The sequence below is a fragment of the Schistocerca serialis genome, chromosome 2, assembly GCF_023864345.2.
Source record: "Schistocerca serialis cubense isolate TAMUIC-IGC-003099 chromosome 2, iqSchSeri2.2, whole genome shotgun sequence".
In the NCBI taxonomy this organism is placed as follows: Eukaryota; Metazoa; Arthropoda; class Insecta; order Orthoptera; family Acrididae; genus Schistocerca; species Schistocerca serialis.
The window spans coordinates 455893037-455910192 of record NC_064639.1 but is presented as its reverse complement, the minus strand read 5'-3'; the positions used below and the strand labels follow the sequence as shown (position 1 = coordinate 455910192).

At 41.5% G+C, this 17156-nt stretch overlaps 1 protein-coding gene across 7 annotated transcripts in view; it reads right to left on the bottom strand.

The window, feature by feature from the left end:
* Nucleotides 1-944: 944 nt before the first annotated feature.
* LOC126457347 (delta(3,5)-Delta(2,4)-dienoyl-CoA isomerase, mitochondrial) overlaps nt 945-17156 on the bottom strand; it is a 93610-nt gene continuing 77398 nt past the window's right edge. For all 7 annotated transcript variants that reach the window (XM_050093573.1, XM_050093575.1, XM_050093571.1 and 4 more), the window contains exons 7-8: nt 11944-12070; nt 945-1135 (exon numbers count right to left, since the gene is read on the bottom strand). In XM_050093573.1, coding sequence (XP_049949530.1) covers nt 1037-1135; nt 11944-12070 — 226 coding nt within the window. In that variant the 3' untranslated portion in view covers nt 945-1036. The remainder of the gene's footprint in view (nt 1136-11943; nt 12071-17156) is intronic.

The window sequence follows — 17156 nt, the reverse complement described above, 5'->3', positions numbered from 1 at the left end:
CTGGAAAAGTGTCCACACGTCAACGGAGAAAGGAATCAGATCTGGGAGGAAAGTGACTATGGTAACACCAGACAACATTTCAAGTGTGGTAAGGCACCTATTCAAGAGAATAGGTGCATCACAGTCACAGAACTGGAGGTGGACACAGGAATCACCAGAAACACTCTGCACTGCATAGTATATTAACCACTCAACCTTGGGATGGCATCTGCCAGGTTGGTTCCCAGATCTCTGAGTACAGCACAAACACAACTGCAAAAGGATGTATGGAGTGAACACCAAGGCCAGGATCCAGAAAGTGTCATGTCCAAACTCATGGCTGTCAATGAGAATTGGCTTCACTACCATGAGCTGGAGACAAAAGCCCAGTCAGTACAGTGAAAGCATACAGGCAGCTCCCTCACTGAGGGAGTTCTCCACAGCAACTTCAGAGGAAAAACACTTGACCACAGTCTTTTGAGACAAGGGTGGAATCCTATTCATTGACTGGGTGGTACTAGGGACTACCATTAACAATACAGCATACATGGAGACTCTTCAGAGGTCATGCTGTGCAGTTTCAAAGAAAAAAACAGTAAAATGAGTGAAAGGAGTGCTCTTGCAACACGACAACCCTTGTCCCAATACATTTAACATAACTACAGCTGTCATCACTGAGATAGGCTCCCAGGTACTGCCACACCAACCATATTCTCCTGAATTGGCTCCTTGTGGCTACCACCTATTTGGGGCTATCAAGAAATCTCTGTACAGACTTAATTTCACATACATCCAGAAAGTGTGAGAAGGTGACCTTTGGTGAGTGCGAGACTCAACAGAATTTGCCAAATTGATGGAACAAGTGTGTGCAGCTTAACGGATAATGTTGAAAAAGTGCACGCGAAATAAGGTACACTTCAAAAAGGAAGTATATCTGTCGAAAAGAGGAAATTAAATTAGCGATGATTTCAAAATACATTGTTTTATGCAAAAATATGTACAAAAGTAATTGTAAAACATTCTTTACATTAAGAAGACAGTTACAAATTTATATAATTTATAGCTTCGAAAATTCTGGAGCACCACTCTTCGTTGCTGCAGCTGCTGCTGCATTCATGAAATCTTCACTCTGAAGCATTACCATATTCCAGTCACGCTGCAACAGGAAGTTTTTTTTAATACGTCTGTGTCTGTACAAATGTGTGGGAAAGTTATGGCAGAATGTAAATAGGGTAAAGGAGACCACTCACTGAATAGCAGAAGTGTTGAATCATTGAGAGGCACACACAAAAGAGAATGAAAACTCTGCTAGCTTTTGGAAGAAATCCTTTGATGTGCTCTAGAATACAAATACACATAGAAATGCACAACTGTGTACCATTATCAGGACTGTGTGTCCAGCTGGCATAAGCACAATGTGTGTGTGTGTGTGTGTGTGTGTGTGTGTGTGTGTGTGTGTGTGTGTGTGTGTGAGAGAGAGAGAGAGAGAGAGAGAGAGAGAGAGAGAGAGAGAGAACGTGCAAGTCTGTAAAGGATTTCCTCCAAAAACTAGCCTGTCGATGACCAACTTATTACCTCTCCTACTGGGTGAGTGTGGTTTCCTTTACTCCAACATATTTCTTGTGTCTGTATAAGGAGTGCAACACAACAATTAACTAAAACATGATTTAAGATTATGGAGTTTATAGTGATTGCAAAGTTCCCAGTACAGAAACCACTATCAACTAAAGTTAAACTCGGGAATCCCAGAATCGATTACATAGTTATAGCCAGGGGACAAAATTGATTGCCTATTGTGCATCATCATCTTTAAATTTTAAGACATCCTCTTTAACTATCAATATGCATTTTGCTCCTAACACATTTTCTGATGTCATCTACCTACATTCCATTATGTAATAACGTCTGTCTTTCTTATACCTTGAAATCCAGCAAAGAACCCCTTTGGCTCACATATTACCTGACAACATTACCTGCCAATCTCCATTTGATTTTGACTGCAGTCTAAATTACATTTCTCACTTACCTGTTCCACAGTCTATTTCCTTTTCCTCTTGTATCTTCTAATAACCCCTGTAACGCATCTCTCGATTACTTACTGAGCAACGCTATGTCTCATATGGCATTATTTCCAGCATCTTTTTATTTTTAGTAATGTCTGAGGTACAGTTTTACATGACGAAGGTCGTCCGCAGATTAGTGGAACCAAATTTTCTCGTATGACAATGCGTAGCGAGTGGCTACTGTGATGAAATCCATGACAGTCAGCAGTAGTGATGATCAGGGAGATGCCATGAATAAATAGCGACACAGTCCCAATGAGCTCATGGGCGACTGAAGAGGTGGTCCGATGGAGCAGAGCCTTCCAGAATGGTTGGCAGCAGTCTAATAGCTGCGACCCAGGTGAAAGTGAAAGGGGCCTTCTAGAGGGGCACAAGGGTGCCCAACGGCTAAGATCATGGCAAAGGTACAAGACGGCTCTGTCAGCCAGACACGAACAGCGGCAGGCATTGCAGTCCAAAGCCTTGGTTATGGCAGTCGTTGGTCAGCCTAGAGCTGAAATGGCCATCAATGAGCCACGCAGCAGCCTAAGCACCCATCAGTGGAGGAATACAGGTGCAGTTTCATGTGACTGCTTGTAAGTGCTTACAATTGTGGCAGTGCTTAGTGTGACCTATGCACCATATACTGGTTTGGCTTACAGCCCCTGACTCTTTGGCAGGCTTGGCAATAAACAACCTCCAGAGTTAATCCACGGCCTTTACCTGGCCTACTAAGCATCTCCACAAGCGTGGTAGCTGAACGTGCAGGAGCCCCGCCCAGCAAGTATTACATTCCTACCCCCTTACGGGTGATAGTGCAACTGTCTCAGAGAATCACAGCACCAACAGGAGGCGGCACTTAGCAGCCACCAGAGAAGATTGGAACAAAACATCGGGACAATCAGTCAATGAACCAAAAATTTGACCTGATGAAAGAAGTGCACTGCATCTGTGTAGGGGACAACAACTGGTCACTGTAGGCAGTGAAAAGGTAGCACTGGTGGTTAAGTGTCCAACAAAGTGCAATCCAGGCTCAGAAGAGCACACAACAGCGTCAGCATTGGCAGCAGGGATGGCTGGCTGCACGAAAGCATGGTTGCAGAGGAGGTGACACCAAAAATGGTGTCGAAAGGGCCAGCAATGACTGCAGAGAATGCTACATGGTCAGCTGCAGTGGTGGCCACAACAATGGCAGCAGTGGCAATGAAGGCAGGGCAAGGGATCGTGAAGGCTGGTGATGACGGGATGAGGCTGCACAGAACACCGCAACAGCCAGGGATGGGGTCCAGAGGACTAGTTGCAGTAGGGATGGCTGGCCATGACAGGTGGTGAAAAAGCAGTTGGTTGATTGGCGATTTTGTTTTTTTTTTTGGCGGGGGTGGGATGGGGGGAGGGGTCATAAGCACCAAACAACAAGATCATTAGTCCCTTGATTCATGAGTGGTGCATCTGGAAATAGACACATCCACCAAGAACATGTTCTGATCTAGTTGGGAGATTCATAAAAGTAAAAAAGAGAATGCTAAAAATGTAATGGATGTCTGTTGTACAGTCAATAATAAAAGTAAGATGAAGGAAATAGAGAAGACAGTGGTGGGCGTCCCTGGAGCTCTGCATGCGATACCAACAGCTGTTGCACCCTTGATCCATTACAGTCAGGAGTGGCCACTGTTCAACAAATTGTGACACCCAGAATAAATGACTGAGTGTGGCAGAGAGGACATAAAGCAGGAGATGAAGGAAAAAACCACTTCCACAGAGATAACCGAGAACCAATTCAACCATACTTGAACTGTGTGCCAATATTGGAGGCAATGAGTCCGAAATCTATACTTAGAATGGAGGGCCAAAAAAAGGGGGGGGCATCCCACCAACATATGAGCTACTGTTTATTTTTTTTATTTTACTGTCTATAAGGCTCAACAACCACATGAAGGTGGCTTGTGACACAAAAAAAGAAAACTATGGGTTAACCTGGAGTGACTGATGCAGAGACAACACAGGACTGTGGATTCCTTTCAGGAGAAGCGAAAGAAAGAGCACCATGCTGCAATAGTCTCCTTGACAGTGCAGAATTATTAGATGGAAAAGTAGCCCACTAGATGTTGTTCCATTTCTGAGTGAGCAGAGATCACACATGCAACCACACTCATGTGCACCCAAAAATCCGCACCTGGGGGTGGCAAAGTGAACAAGGAGCCAAATGGTTGGCCATTTCATTCCCCAGGATACCCACATGACTTGGGACCCAGAGAAAGAAGACTGAACAGGTAGCATAATGAAGGTCAACAAGGCCATGAATAGTGGGAGACCAAACAGTGACAAGAATAGATCTGTCAGTAGCCTGGAGACTTGTCATTGAAACAAAACATATTAAAACACCATCAATGGAGGCCCATTAATAAAATGGAGGGCTCTGCTAACAATTGACAGTTCTGCCATACACACACCTCACATTCCCTGCAGCAAATGGCATTCCATACTGGCAGGAGATGTATGAACATATCCTGTCTGACACACAGTTTTAAAGCCATTGGCGTAAAACATGGTAGCATACTGGAACTCTTGAAGAACAGGATGTAACAGACTCCGAAAGGTCATAGGGGCACCTAAGACTTTAGGACCTTGGAAGAGATCGGTCCAAATCCATGGTCTGGACACCATCCAAGGGGGAGTACACAAACAAACACAGGGAGCACAGTCCAGGGAGAGGAGATGGAGAACTTGGCAGAAGGAAGCAAGTTGCATTCCAACTGGTAAGCCCATTCGAGGGCAGGTAATCGGGAAGATAACACTCCTTGTATGTGAAGAGAATGTGACATCAGATAATCAGGGAATTGCCAAATGGACTGGGTCTAACAGTTTCAAAGCTGGAGGAGCTGCCATGCTATAAACTTGGCAACTGTAGTTCAATCAGGACAAAACCACGGCCCAGTCAATGGAGATAAAGTGTAGCACAATCTGCACCTCAAGATATTCAGGTAAGGAAGCAGAGTGTTGAGCTTATGCATGCATCTAGTCTCCACATGATGAATATGAGCAGCCAAGTCAGCTTTTTATCAAAAAGGAGGTCCAAGAAAAGTAACTGCACTACAATGTTCAGGGGTTGGGTACCTAAGAAGAGTTCCAGAATAGGATGGACCATGTTACAATGGCAGAAATGACCTGTATTTTTGTAGGGGGGGAACCTGAAACCATGGGAAAGAGCTCAAGAGAGGCGTGCCAGATGGCATTTTGGAGCTGGCATTCAGCACAGGCTATCGAGTGGGAGCTGTACCAAATGCAAAAATAAATGACATGCAATGCAGGGGTGACCAGCAGCCCAACAGAGGTCACTAGCCTACTGATGGCATGAGGAAGACAATAACACAATACAGAGCCCTTTGGAATGCCGTTCTCCGGACCCATGAGGAACACATTGAAGTGCTGACTCCACCTTGGAACAACCAGTGGGATAAAAACTAATGAATAACAATTGGTACGAGGCCTCAAAAGCCCCATTCATGGAGGTTGAATAAAATGTGATGACACCAAACAATATCTTACACCTTTGCAGATCAAAGAAGACTGAGAGAAGGTGTCAGCATTTAGAAAAAGCTTGTTGGATTGCTGTTTCCAACCTAAGCATATGCTTGGTTGTGGATAGTCTCTCCTGGAAACCACACTGATAGGAGGACACTAGGCCCCAATATTCGAGAACCCAGCATAATCTGCAGGCAACTATTCTTCCGAGGGGCTTACAGAGTACATTGGTCAGGCTAATCAGCCAATAACTGTTGAGAGACATTTGGTTCTTGCCTGCATTAAAGATTGGGACAATTATGCTATCTCATCACTACAAAGGGAAGGCATCTTTGAGCCAATGGTAACTGAAGAGCCTGAAGAGCCTGAGGAGGTAGTGCTTTTGGGGAATATCCAGGTGTTGGATCCTGGGGCTTGTGTCATGGGATGAGGTAAGGGCTTTTTGCAGTAGAAAGGAGGCCAGATAGAAAAACTATGCCACTGCTGTAACAAAGTGGGTCACAAGATGTTCCACAAAAGCCAATGAGCTGGCACAAAGGCCACCCTATGGGACAAGAACCAGAACAAATGTTGATCGTTCGTGGCCCATAAGACCACAGAGCTTGGCCCACACCTGAGATGAAGGGGGCATACATCTCCTGGGAGGAGACGCAGCACTCCCAGCATTCCTTCTTATTGTGTTTGATTAGACAGCAAGCCTTAGCACGAAGTCACTTACAAGTACTATGATTTATTGGCGGAGGATGTTGTTTGAATCACAGCAGGGCTCATCGGGAATCCACAATAGCTAATGAAATCTCCATGGCACCAACCAACCATTGTGGTGGGTGGGTGGGTGTGTGAGGGGGGGGGGGGGGGGCGGGAGGAGGAGGGAGACATTAAAAATGAGAATAGCAGTTACAGCAGTGTGGATGACCGCATCTGAGATGTCTTGCACAACCTCATCAGTACAATCCAACAGAGTTGGCAAATGTAACAGTAGAGGCATACAAAGACCAGTTTACTCTGTGAAGTGCACAACATGGTAGTCAGTTGGTCCAGCAATGGAATGGAAACATCATGATTACGGGAAAGTGGTCACTGCAACAAGGGTCATCGCGTAGTGACCAATGTAGTGAAGTGACAAGATTAAGGGAAGACATCAATAGCTGAAAAGATGTGATGGGCACCACTGACGGGGATAGAGGAACCTGAACTTAGGAGCAACAGATCATGGTCTGTAAGAAGCTGGCCAATTGGAAGGTTGCTGTCTGAAGAAATGGTATTCCCCCACCGGGTGTGGTGTGTGTTGAAGTCCCAATCAGGAGAAAAAGGGTGGGGGGATTGTTGAATTAATGTGGTCAATTCAATGTAAGTGGCCTGCTTGGAGGTAGATGAACACAGCAAATGGTAATCGCTGAGGTCATTTACACCCCCTTCACCACTGCCTCCAACAAGGCAAAAAGAGGAATCATTCACTGACTACATCTTTATGAACCATAGTACAGACCCTTCCAGATGCCCTCTTTGGACCAGCACAGTTCCAACACAACATACAACAGATACTGACTGTTGGAGAATGGTCATCAGTGAAGTTCGTTACTTGTAAAGCAATGTAAACTGCAGAAGACGACAGAACAGTAGCACCCATTACAATTCCAATGAATTACCATGCGACTGGTCACTAGGTTAGGTGTGACAGGGCTAGGAGGACTGTTCACAATGCAGGATCACTGCCTGTCACCAAATGGGGATGGAACCACATCCACAAACATAGGCTCAGTATCTGCATGGGGGAGGGGGGGGGGGGGGGATCTGGTGTCTACAGGGGCACCAGAAGCCATTGTTTCCATTGTTTGGCTTTGGGCCTCCAGTCTGGGGGTTGCCAGGGAGAAGGAGCCCTGTCACTGGTAGATGCCAAAGTAGGAGAATGCTTCTCTGGCTAGGTGCAGGAAGTGGTTCCCAAAGAAGTTACTGCAGGAACCACAGCAGAGAAGGGTGGTGCAAGATTTAGTTTGGGGAAGGTTGGGGGAGAGGGGGCAGCAATGGTCGTGATCTTGGGGAACTTAATCATCATATCCACAAGGTGTAAGAATTTAATCCCTTCTGTGCTTCAGCATATGACAGGCAGCCAATAGATTTGTATTCCTGGATCTTTTGTTCTTTCTTGAATCTGGGCAAACTGGCGAATGTGGAGGGTGGTGTTCAGTGCAGTTGACACACAAAGGAGGATATTCACAAAGGATACCTTCATGGAGTGATAATCCACAGTTGCCGAATTTTGGGTCCACCAAGCGTAGGGACAACGTATGTCCAAAGCGTAAACATCTGAAGCACTTCATAGGCGATGGTTTCACAGTCACACCTGTACACCTTGGTCTTATCCTTTTATGGGGGACATTTCCTTCAAAGGCGTCCCTGTCCATACAGTTATCCATGGGTCCTTTTTGTACACGTCATATAAAATGTACGCCTCACTGCTGGAGATTAGTCCAGAGCTCCTCATCTATCTGGAGTGTGTAAGATGATTCCCCGGACCATGTTCTAAGTTTTATGTGGGGCAATGGTCAGAGGTATGTCACCTACATGATCACATGCCTGAAGAGCTGTAGATTGAGCAGCAGAGAAAGTTTTAATTAATAATGAATAATTTTGCATTTTCCCCACAGATCAACCTTCCCAAATCTGTCTTAAGTGTTTTTGACAAAATGTAATTGTTTCATCAAATTAAAATTACTCCCATAAATCTGAATATTTACCAAGTATTGAGGGACATGTTTTGCTCCCATAAATTTGGCATGTACCTCTTTCCACAGTGTACTGAGGGAAGGAAACATCATCGAATTGAGTGGGGTCATTGTCTGTGGAATTCTGGGAATAAGAACAGAGTGCTGTATGGCATGAAAACATCATAATCACACTTGATGGCAGGAGGCCCAGCTTGCCACATGCACAACTCCAGGATGCGCTGTCCAAACACTGTGGAAAAACTGGAGAGCCTAACAGAGCCGAGTGATGCTTTGCAGCATTTCCTGAATTTATCTGCCCCTGAATAAAAGGGCTGAAGGCAACAAGGAACTGCCTGACCCCAGAACTGGAGGGCTGCCAGCAATGATAGCTCCCATTGAGAATGCACTGCAAGTGAACGAGAATCTGACTGAACACAGAAAAATGAGAAATTCATAAATTTACAACAGTAAGTAAGAGAATGTCCATTAGAACAACACATGAATGGACTGATCAAACTATGCAGAAAAGAAAACTTCTGCTGAGAAACATGTACATATATCGAGGGGGGGAAAAAAATGGGTTGACACAATCCCACTATAGTAAGGCATCAAATTACTGGTCCGGTAGATGGTTGGATACACTCGCGCTGAAATAGGAATCAAATACAGACTCGTAACAGAAGGACAAGAAAATGCTGCCCCATCAAGACGAACTAACATACTAGCAAAATCAAACAAGCGAGAAAGAACAAAGCCTTGTTCCAGCAAAAATTAATGAAGACACATCAAGAAACACAAACAAACACCTGATAGCACCTCAACTCACAGAACATGGGCTGGCCATGGCTACATCGCACATGCAAAATGCAACGTGGCAGGGCAGCATCGAGCTCAGCATAGCAGAGGGGAGGCAGCTGGGTGACAGATGAGACCAGAAGCTGGCACCGCAGCCAGCAAACTATACGTAAGTGGTGTACTGAGAATTCACACAAACTATAAATGTCACAGGTATCACGAAACTTGTATTGTGGTCACCAGTTGAAGCATATGGCGAACGAGGGAAGAGCAATGAATCATGAAACCGTAATCATCATTGCCACTTGAATTATCTTTGACCGAATGGTGTACCAAGATAGTGATTGATATGCACATGTTACAGGGACAAAGTTTGTTTATTAATGATGAATTAAATTCAGTACAGCTTTAAAGGGCAAAGTTCACCAAATAAATACAACTGAATGTCCTACGACGGTATGTAGCAAGTGACCTCTATGATAAAGTGCATGATCGTCAGTAGCAGTTCAGCAGAGAGGAGCCATGGATTTGTAGCAACACTGCCCCATGAGGCCATGAACTTGTGAGTGAAACTGGGCCTTCCAGAGTAGCTGAAGAAAGTCGAGTGGCTGAAGAAAGTCCATTGGCTGAGGAGAATCCAGTGGCTGTGATCCACATGAAGGCAAAGTAGGACCTTCCAGAGCAGCTGTGATTCTGGTGAAGTGCAAGATGGTTAGCAGCGATGGGAGGCACTGTGGCCCAAATTGTAGTCTTGAGGGCAACTGGTGGTTGACCTGGTGCCCAGACCTGAACTGGCCATCAAGAACAGTGACTCAAGTACCCATCAGTGGAGGAAAACAGGTGAGATGCTCACGTGGACATGTGACCACACAGACACAAGTAGGACCAGCAACTGCAGTGCTGTTTACCGCAAACTGTGTGCAATGTATTGGCACAGCTTGCACCCCCAGATACTGCAAGAGGCTTGGTGATAAACAGCTCAGCACCTCTTCAGTTGACAAACAACCTCCAGAGATAAGACAGGGCCTAACATGGCATATACTACAATACCTGTCTGTCTTCGATTCTTCATTTGACATGTTCAAATGCTTTAGAGGATCGTGGCATCCTTGGATAATTTCCTCTCTTTTCTTCTAATAACAGTGCTAACCTTCATTTTAACTGATGTAATATGGTGTCTACTATCCGACCAAAATATTTTAGACACACAGTGACTACATAAATAAGTACAATGTTGACTAAGGAAAACACATTGCACTGTGAGTGATTTCAAGATAGTTGTGCACTGTGGGTGATTTCAAGATAGTTGTACATGTACTATCAAGTGGTTCAGTGTGTTCTCATGAAATATTCAGTGTGTTCTCATGAAATATCACAATAAAAACTTATGGTAAGCCAACTGAAGGGGCCTCTCTAACAGGAACAATAATATTGTGGTTGACTAATAATCAACATCAATTGTTTTGTTTTCTTCTCACTATTACTGTTTTCAAATGCTTCTTATACCGATATTCATTACACGAGGGCTATCCACAAAGTACATTACGTTTTGGAATTAAAAATAAATAAAGTATTGGAAAATTTTTTAATTATATACAGATGAAAGCCACACTTAAATACTACTTTTCTACATAGTTGCCATTTAAATTAAGGCACTTATCGTAGCGATGGACGAGCTTGGAAATTCCTTCGTCGTAAAATTCGGCCACCTGCGCCGTCAACCACGTGGTTACCTCTTTTGGGACAGAAAAGGTGTGATTTTTGTGGATTTCCTGCAAAAAGGCACTACAATAAACTCCCAAAGGTATTGCCAAACTCTGCACAACCTCAGAAGAGCAATACAAAACAAGCGCAGGGGAAAATTGGGCTCAAAGATCTTGCTGATTCACGACAACGCCCGGGTCCACACGGCAAATGCCACTCGTGAAGTTCTCGAATCTTTTAAGTGGGAGTTGTTTCCTCATCCGCCGTACAGTCCCGACCTGGCACCGAGCGACTTCCACTTATTCCCAGCAATGAAGAAGTGGTTGGCTATGCAGCGTTTTGATGACGACGCACAGCTTCACGAAGAGGTAACCACGTGGTTGAAGGCCCAGGCAGCCGAATTTTACGACGAAGGAATTTCCAAGCTCGTCCATCGCTACGATAAGTGCCTTAATTTAAATGGCAACTATGTAGAAAAGTAGTATTTAAGTGCGGCTTCTCATCTGTATATAATTAAAAAAATTTCCAATACTTTATTTATTTTAAGTTCCAAAACGTAATGTACTTTGTGGATAGCCCTCGTATTTCTCATCTTCTCTGAGACATTTCCCAATAGTTATGTTTCATTTTGTATATTCCTTCAACTTCTATAATCATTTGCTAGAATCCCTTGCCTTTTCTTTAACAGTTGCATTTGCATTGTTCCATTTGAGATTTTATTTTTTTGGTTGACTTTGTATCTGCAGTACTTTCTGCTGTTTGTACACCTGTCTTTGTTAAGTAAACACCTGTCTTTGTTAAGTAACTTACACTTTTGTCTATTACTGTGTAACCTTAGCTTTCCAAGATGGAGAATTTTTTTACTTAATTTAATCTGGTTTATCTATTTGTACATAAATTTTCAATCTACATTTTTTACTTCCATCTGATCAGTGCTTCTTTCTAGCCTTGAATTTATTTTTAACTTGCATCCTAAATCTTTTTTAAATCTTACTCTGAAGAGGTACTATCCCTTAACTTCAGGGAAAAACATGAGTCAGTGAATGGCGTAAATGCTACAACTTTTTTGTGCACATATTGATGAAAGCTTTTCAGTATGTATATTCAATAATGGAATTTATCATCAATAATCCAGAGCAGAGCAGAGAGAGACACTATGCCATTGAAAAAATCACCAGACTGCCTGTACTTACAATATTGTCCAGCCCTTCCTGTACTGTGTGATCTCTTGAAAATACCAAATTTTTCTTAGTACCTTGGACAGCAACAGGACTGTGCGAAGCTATAGAGGCAGCCACAGAAAATGCCTCTTTCATCATACTGAAACAATAGTGCCATATTCAATAATGATGTTCTTATCTTACAAAATGCAAATTATTTTACTGTGATTCTGTTGAGGGGATGTACCCTTTAATATTCACAATCAAGATTAAGCAAACTTGTTCCAAGTATGTACAAACATAAAAGAAATGTATGTTGGTATAACCAAATGAGGTAGTGCATTTGTTAAGATGCTGCCTCAGATTTGGGAGGACAGAGTCTCATGGCTTGTGCAGCCATCCTGATTTAGTTTGCTTAAATATTTCAGGTAAATGCTGGGATGGTTCCTTCAATAAGCCCAGAGCTGACCACCTGCCCTGTACTCTTGTCGCTAAAAAGATGTTTCTTATATTTTCCTTGTATAAAATAACAAATTTTTATAATTGTAAAATGATGGTTAGGTGAATAAATTAATAATAATAATAATACAAATATGTGATTTGTTTCAAGTTTACTTCTACAAGAATGAGTTCTACCTTTGAACATTAACCAGGCCCCAGTGATTATCAGCTGTCATTTGGCCATAATCCATAAAAAGGATAATTGTGGGCTAGGTGAAACATTGTACATTGCACCCTTATCAGAAAAGGGCAAATATAAAATCACCTTATTTAAGAAATAATGAATATTCCACTATATCAATCAAGACAATATTAAGTTTGGAAAATATGTTAGGATAATTTCACAAAACTGAGTTACTACAATTATGAAGCCTTATGTGCAAGATAATGTAAACCTTGCCTTCAAATGACAGACTGGCCATATTAGGAAATTCATGCATTGGTTCCAGGATTCAAGCACGCTATCAGTAGACTGATAAATACTTCTGGTGAATTAGCTCACAAGAAAATAGTTATTGTAAATAATCCACATAGATACAATCTGGTACAGTTGTGTGCCATAAATAATGAAGCATTGAAAATTAATTATCACCTTAAAAGCATTTGATATTTATCTCTCAATAACTGTGACATAATGGTGGCATAGAATCACCCAATGTAATTCAACAAACTTAAATAATAAGCATAGTGTTATATATTTAAACCAGATGTAGTAGTCATACCTGAACACTGGCAACACGATGACATGGTTTAGTATTTGAAAATGTGTCCATGACATTCTATACTGCTTTCAGTCTAAAAAACAAACCAGGCAGTGGCAAACAAATTTAAAATGGAAAAAAATGAATGTTTAGTAACTAATTATGTGAACAAACTGACTGGAGCAATTTTGAAAGCTTCCTAACTGAAGTTACAGAAATGCTACTTTCCATAGGCAAGAAATACTGTAGCAAACATTGAATTACTGTAGAAATAAATATCTATGTGCTGACAAATTATGTACTAGAAAAAAGTAATATCTGGTAATAAGTGAATTTGGTCAACTGATGAATCAACCATGGAAACAGATGACACCACGACAACTTACCAATTTTTTCTGTGGTGACTCTACCCTTGAGCTTGGCATTTCTGATTACTCTCCAGCTTGCCTTCATTTGGATCCCCAAGGAAACAAAAATGGAAATAGTATGTATGTAAAAGACTAAACTATAGCGATAATATCAGTGGCCAATGTGTGTTTAGCAACACGTTCTACATATGATTGTTTTGCCACTGATTTCTGGTGCTGTTAATGTTTCAGTGTCACTTGCTCAGTGGCCAAGAAAGCTTTTGTTGCAAAATATACAAGTAAAAGTAGCTAGATCAATAATGATAGCTGCTAGATGAATTACAATAATTCTAATAACAATGCAAAATATAGTAAAAAACATAAATAAAGCTTTTTTCAATGATTATTGCGAATACTATAAAGGTTGAAAACTAAAATTAGAAGCAATTATACATTACCATTCGCCAAAGTGCATATACCACTTAGCTATAACAAATAGCTTTAAAAATGGAAGAAACAAATACTACAGTTACTTCAACATTCACTGGATGGGAACTTAAAACATGATCACTGTGAAATTACAAATCGTTTCAATGATTATTTCCCCTCAGTTGACTGAGTAAAATGTATTCATGAAACCTTTTTCTGCTGCATTTAATAAGGTATTTTAAACAGCTAACTTTCCTGAAAGACTGAGTGCAGCTTAATAGTCACAGTTTCTGAGAACGGTGATAACAAATACAAAATTTAAAGACAGTCTCTGTTCTGTCCATCTCCTCCAACATAACAGAAAAGCTGATCTACAGCTCAATCATAAACATTCGGAACAAAGACAACACAACACAATTGTTTAGAACCAAAATGGCTTCTTAAGAAAAATCCACTTATCTAGCAACTATATATTTCCTTGAAGAAGTAATAAGTAATTTCTACACAAGACTACTACTTATCCGTAATCCTTCGTACACAACGGAGTTATTTTTTCCTTTTTGAAGTTGACAAAAATTACTATTGGCTTTGGTGCTGCTCAGCAGTATGCTCCTACTCAGAGGCACAGAGAACAGTGTAAAGGGAAACAGAGTTTTTCACAATTGCATTTGTCTTCAGTGCGTCATGGTTGTAGCACTGATGCTGTAATTTCATCTCTGGGAGCTACACTTTCGATTCATCTTAATTCTGCTAGACAAGCTGCTTCTGGGATAAATTCATTGTGGTGTCTGAAAATGATTGGAGGGAACTCTGCTGTTCACCTAGCTTGCGCACATGTCAAAGAAACCTTTGAGGCAGTGTTTCCTGGAAGCGGTCCTTCTGAGTTCATCAGTTCAAGAACAAAGGCAACATATTTAATATGTGATACTTTAGTGCATATTTGAAGCAGCAGTTGATGAATGATATTGGAGGAGTTTTGAGGATAATGCAAGGGTGGCTTCAAATTGTAGGTATATACTGGTCCGATTCCAAACAAATGATTATGTCAAAACATCTACAGACTTTCTTCACCGCCAAAGCCACTGTTAGTCATATTTACTCTGAGTTAAATTAAGCCTTGCATAATGCACAGCTTTCTCATTCAAAGCTGTTGGTGATGGATGGTGATGGACCCAATGTTAACAAAACTGTTTATCATATTATGAATGCCTCTCTGAGCCTGTTAGGAAGAAAACAGAAAACTGATGTTGGAACATATAACATACATATGATCCATAATGCATTCCGAAAAAGATAACACTTTGGTGAAAATGCTTCAGATATAATGTTTCTCTTTAATTTTTTTGATGGCCAAACATCTCATCGGGAAAATTTTGAAAAATACAATCAGACATGAAACTCCCAGGGCATTGTTTTATGAAACATGTTTCCTCTAAATGTGTGACATTAGGACTAGCTGGAGAGAGACTAAGACTGTTGGTCAGCTGCAGAAAAATACCTTCTTCAGTTCATGCCACAGCACAAAAGCAAGCTGAGTTCTTTGCAATACAAGAATATTGTTAAACTATTAAAAGACAAAACTACCAAAACACAAATTATCTTTGCTTGTCCAAGGCTAACACATGTTCATGGTCCACTGGTTTCTTTCAGAGGAGAGATCTTTTAATGCAACTAATCTGCAATGAACTCCCACAACTCAGCAGAACACCCTCAAATCAATTTTGTTTTATTGCTGCTCCACTGAGTCTGGGGCATTTTGGGTAAGTAGTACTTGCCATTAAAAAAAACATAATACTTGAAATTATAGAAGATGAAACTAAGCGTACAAGAAAGATGCCATAACTCCCTGCAGGCTAGAAAGCACTTTGTATCTGCTTGTACACACAGTTTGGTCAAGTCTTCTTTGGATAAATCTATGTGTATTATCTTTGATGTTTGCATCTTGCAATGAGAGTGCAAGAAGAAACAGTGACATTCTTCCAACTGAGTACAGCGAGTATGTGTTAGTTGATGAATGGAAATTACTGGCATTAGAAGAAAGAGAAACTATTCATATCACAAGAAAGATCAGGTAGTGACAAGAACCCAGTGAACGTTTACTGGAGTAATTTTTTTGCAAAGACATATACCCTACTGTCACAAAAATTGTGAATAATGCACTTGCAGTTTCGCTTGGCAGTGATGGTGTAGTAAGAGGATTCTCTTTTTTAGGGAACGTCTTGAATGAAAGCACCACAAATATGTGTGAAGGAACATTGGATTCTCATTTGACTGTAAGAGATGCTGTGGTTAATTTATGTGAGAGGAAGGCTTACTTTGTAATTATTACTTGGGAACTTCAATTGGCATGTATAGCTCATGTCAGATAAAAGCAGTACTGTGAAGATAAGGAGAAAATGGCTGAGGAAATAACAAGAACAGGAAAAAGAAACACTGTTACAAGGAAATATGAAGAGTAAGTTTGAAAAAGAAAAAGTGTGTGTTGAACGCGGTGCCACGAAACAACAGATTAAAATGCAGTAGTGTAACTATTTGAAACTAAAATAAACATGGTGTGGTTAGCATCTTAAATGAGATTGATTGTATAACAGTAAACTAAAGTTCCATTTGATTTTAAGAAGCTAACAACATAATGTGTATTTTCATTTCAAACAGTTGCACTAACTTATTTTAACATACTGTATGATGGCACAGTGATAAAACCCACATAAGGGTCATATTTATTCCTTTGCACATATGGATATCACATCTGAGAGTGACCTCTGCCTATTTTCGACATCAATGTGCAATAACGAGTCACGGACAGCATGTGGCAGCACTGGCAGTGGAGAGTATGTAAAGCATTTGGGTGGGGGCAATGGGAGGGGGGTGGGGGTGCAGAAGACAGTGCAAGTCATTGTCATAATGCAAAAATGAGTGAATTATCTGACTCCAAAATGGAAGAACATTGTCTGACAGGCGAAGAGTGGAAGCAGTTCTGAAACGGCTATGTTCGTAAACTGTTTACATGCCCCAGTGGTTAAAGTACACCACACACGGCGAAATGATGGTATCCAAAACTAACTCTCCTCAATGACTCTTCGGCGAATGTTCCTGCGTACAGGGCTCCAAACAGGCACCAGATTCAAGCACTCATGCTAACTGCTGTTCATTGGTGGCGAAGGCAGAACTTCACAAGCCAGTACCACAACTGAACATCCACTGAGTGCTAACAGGTGGCCTTTTTAGATGAATTACATTGTATGCGCCATCAGACAGATGGCCATTG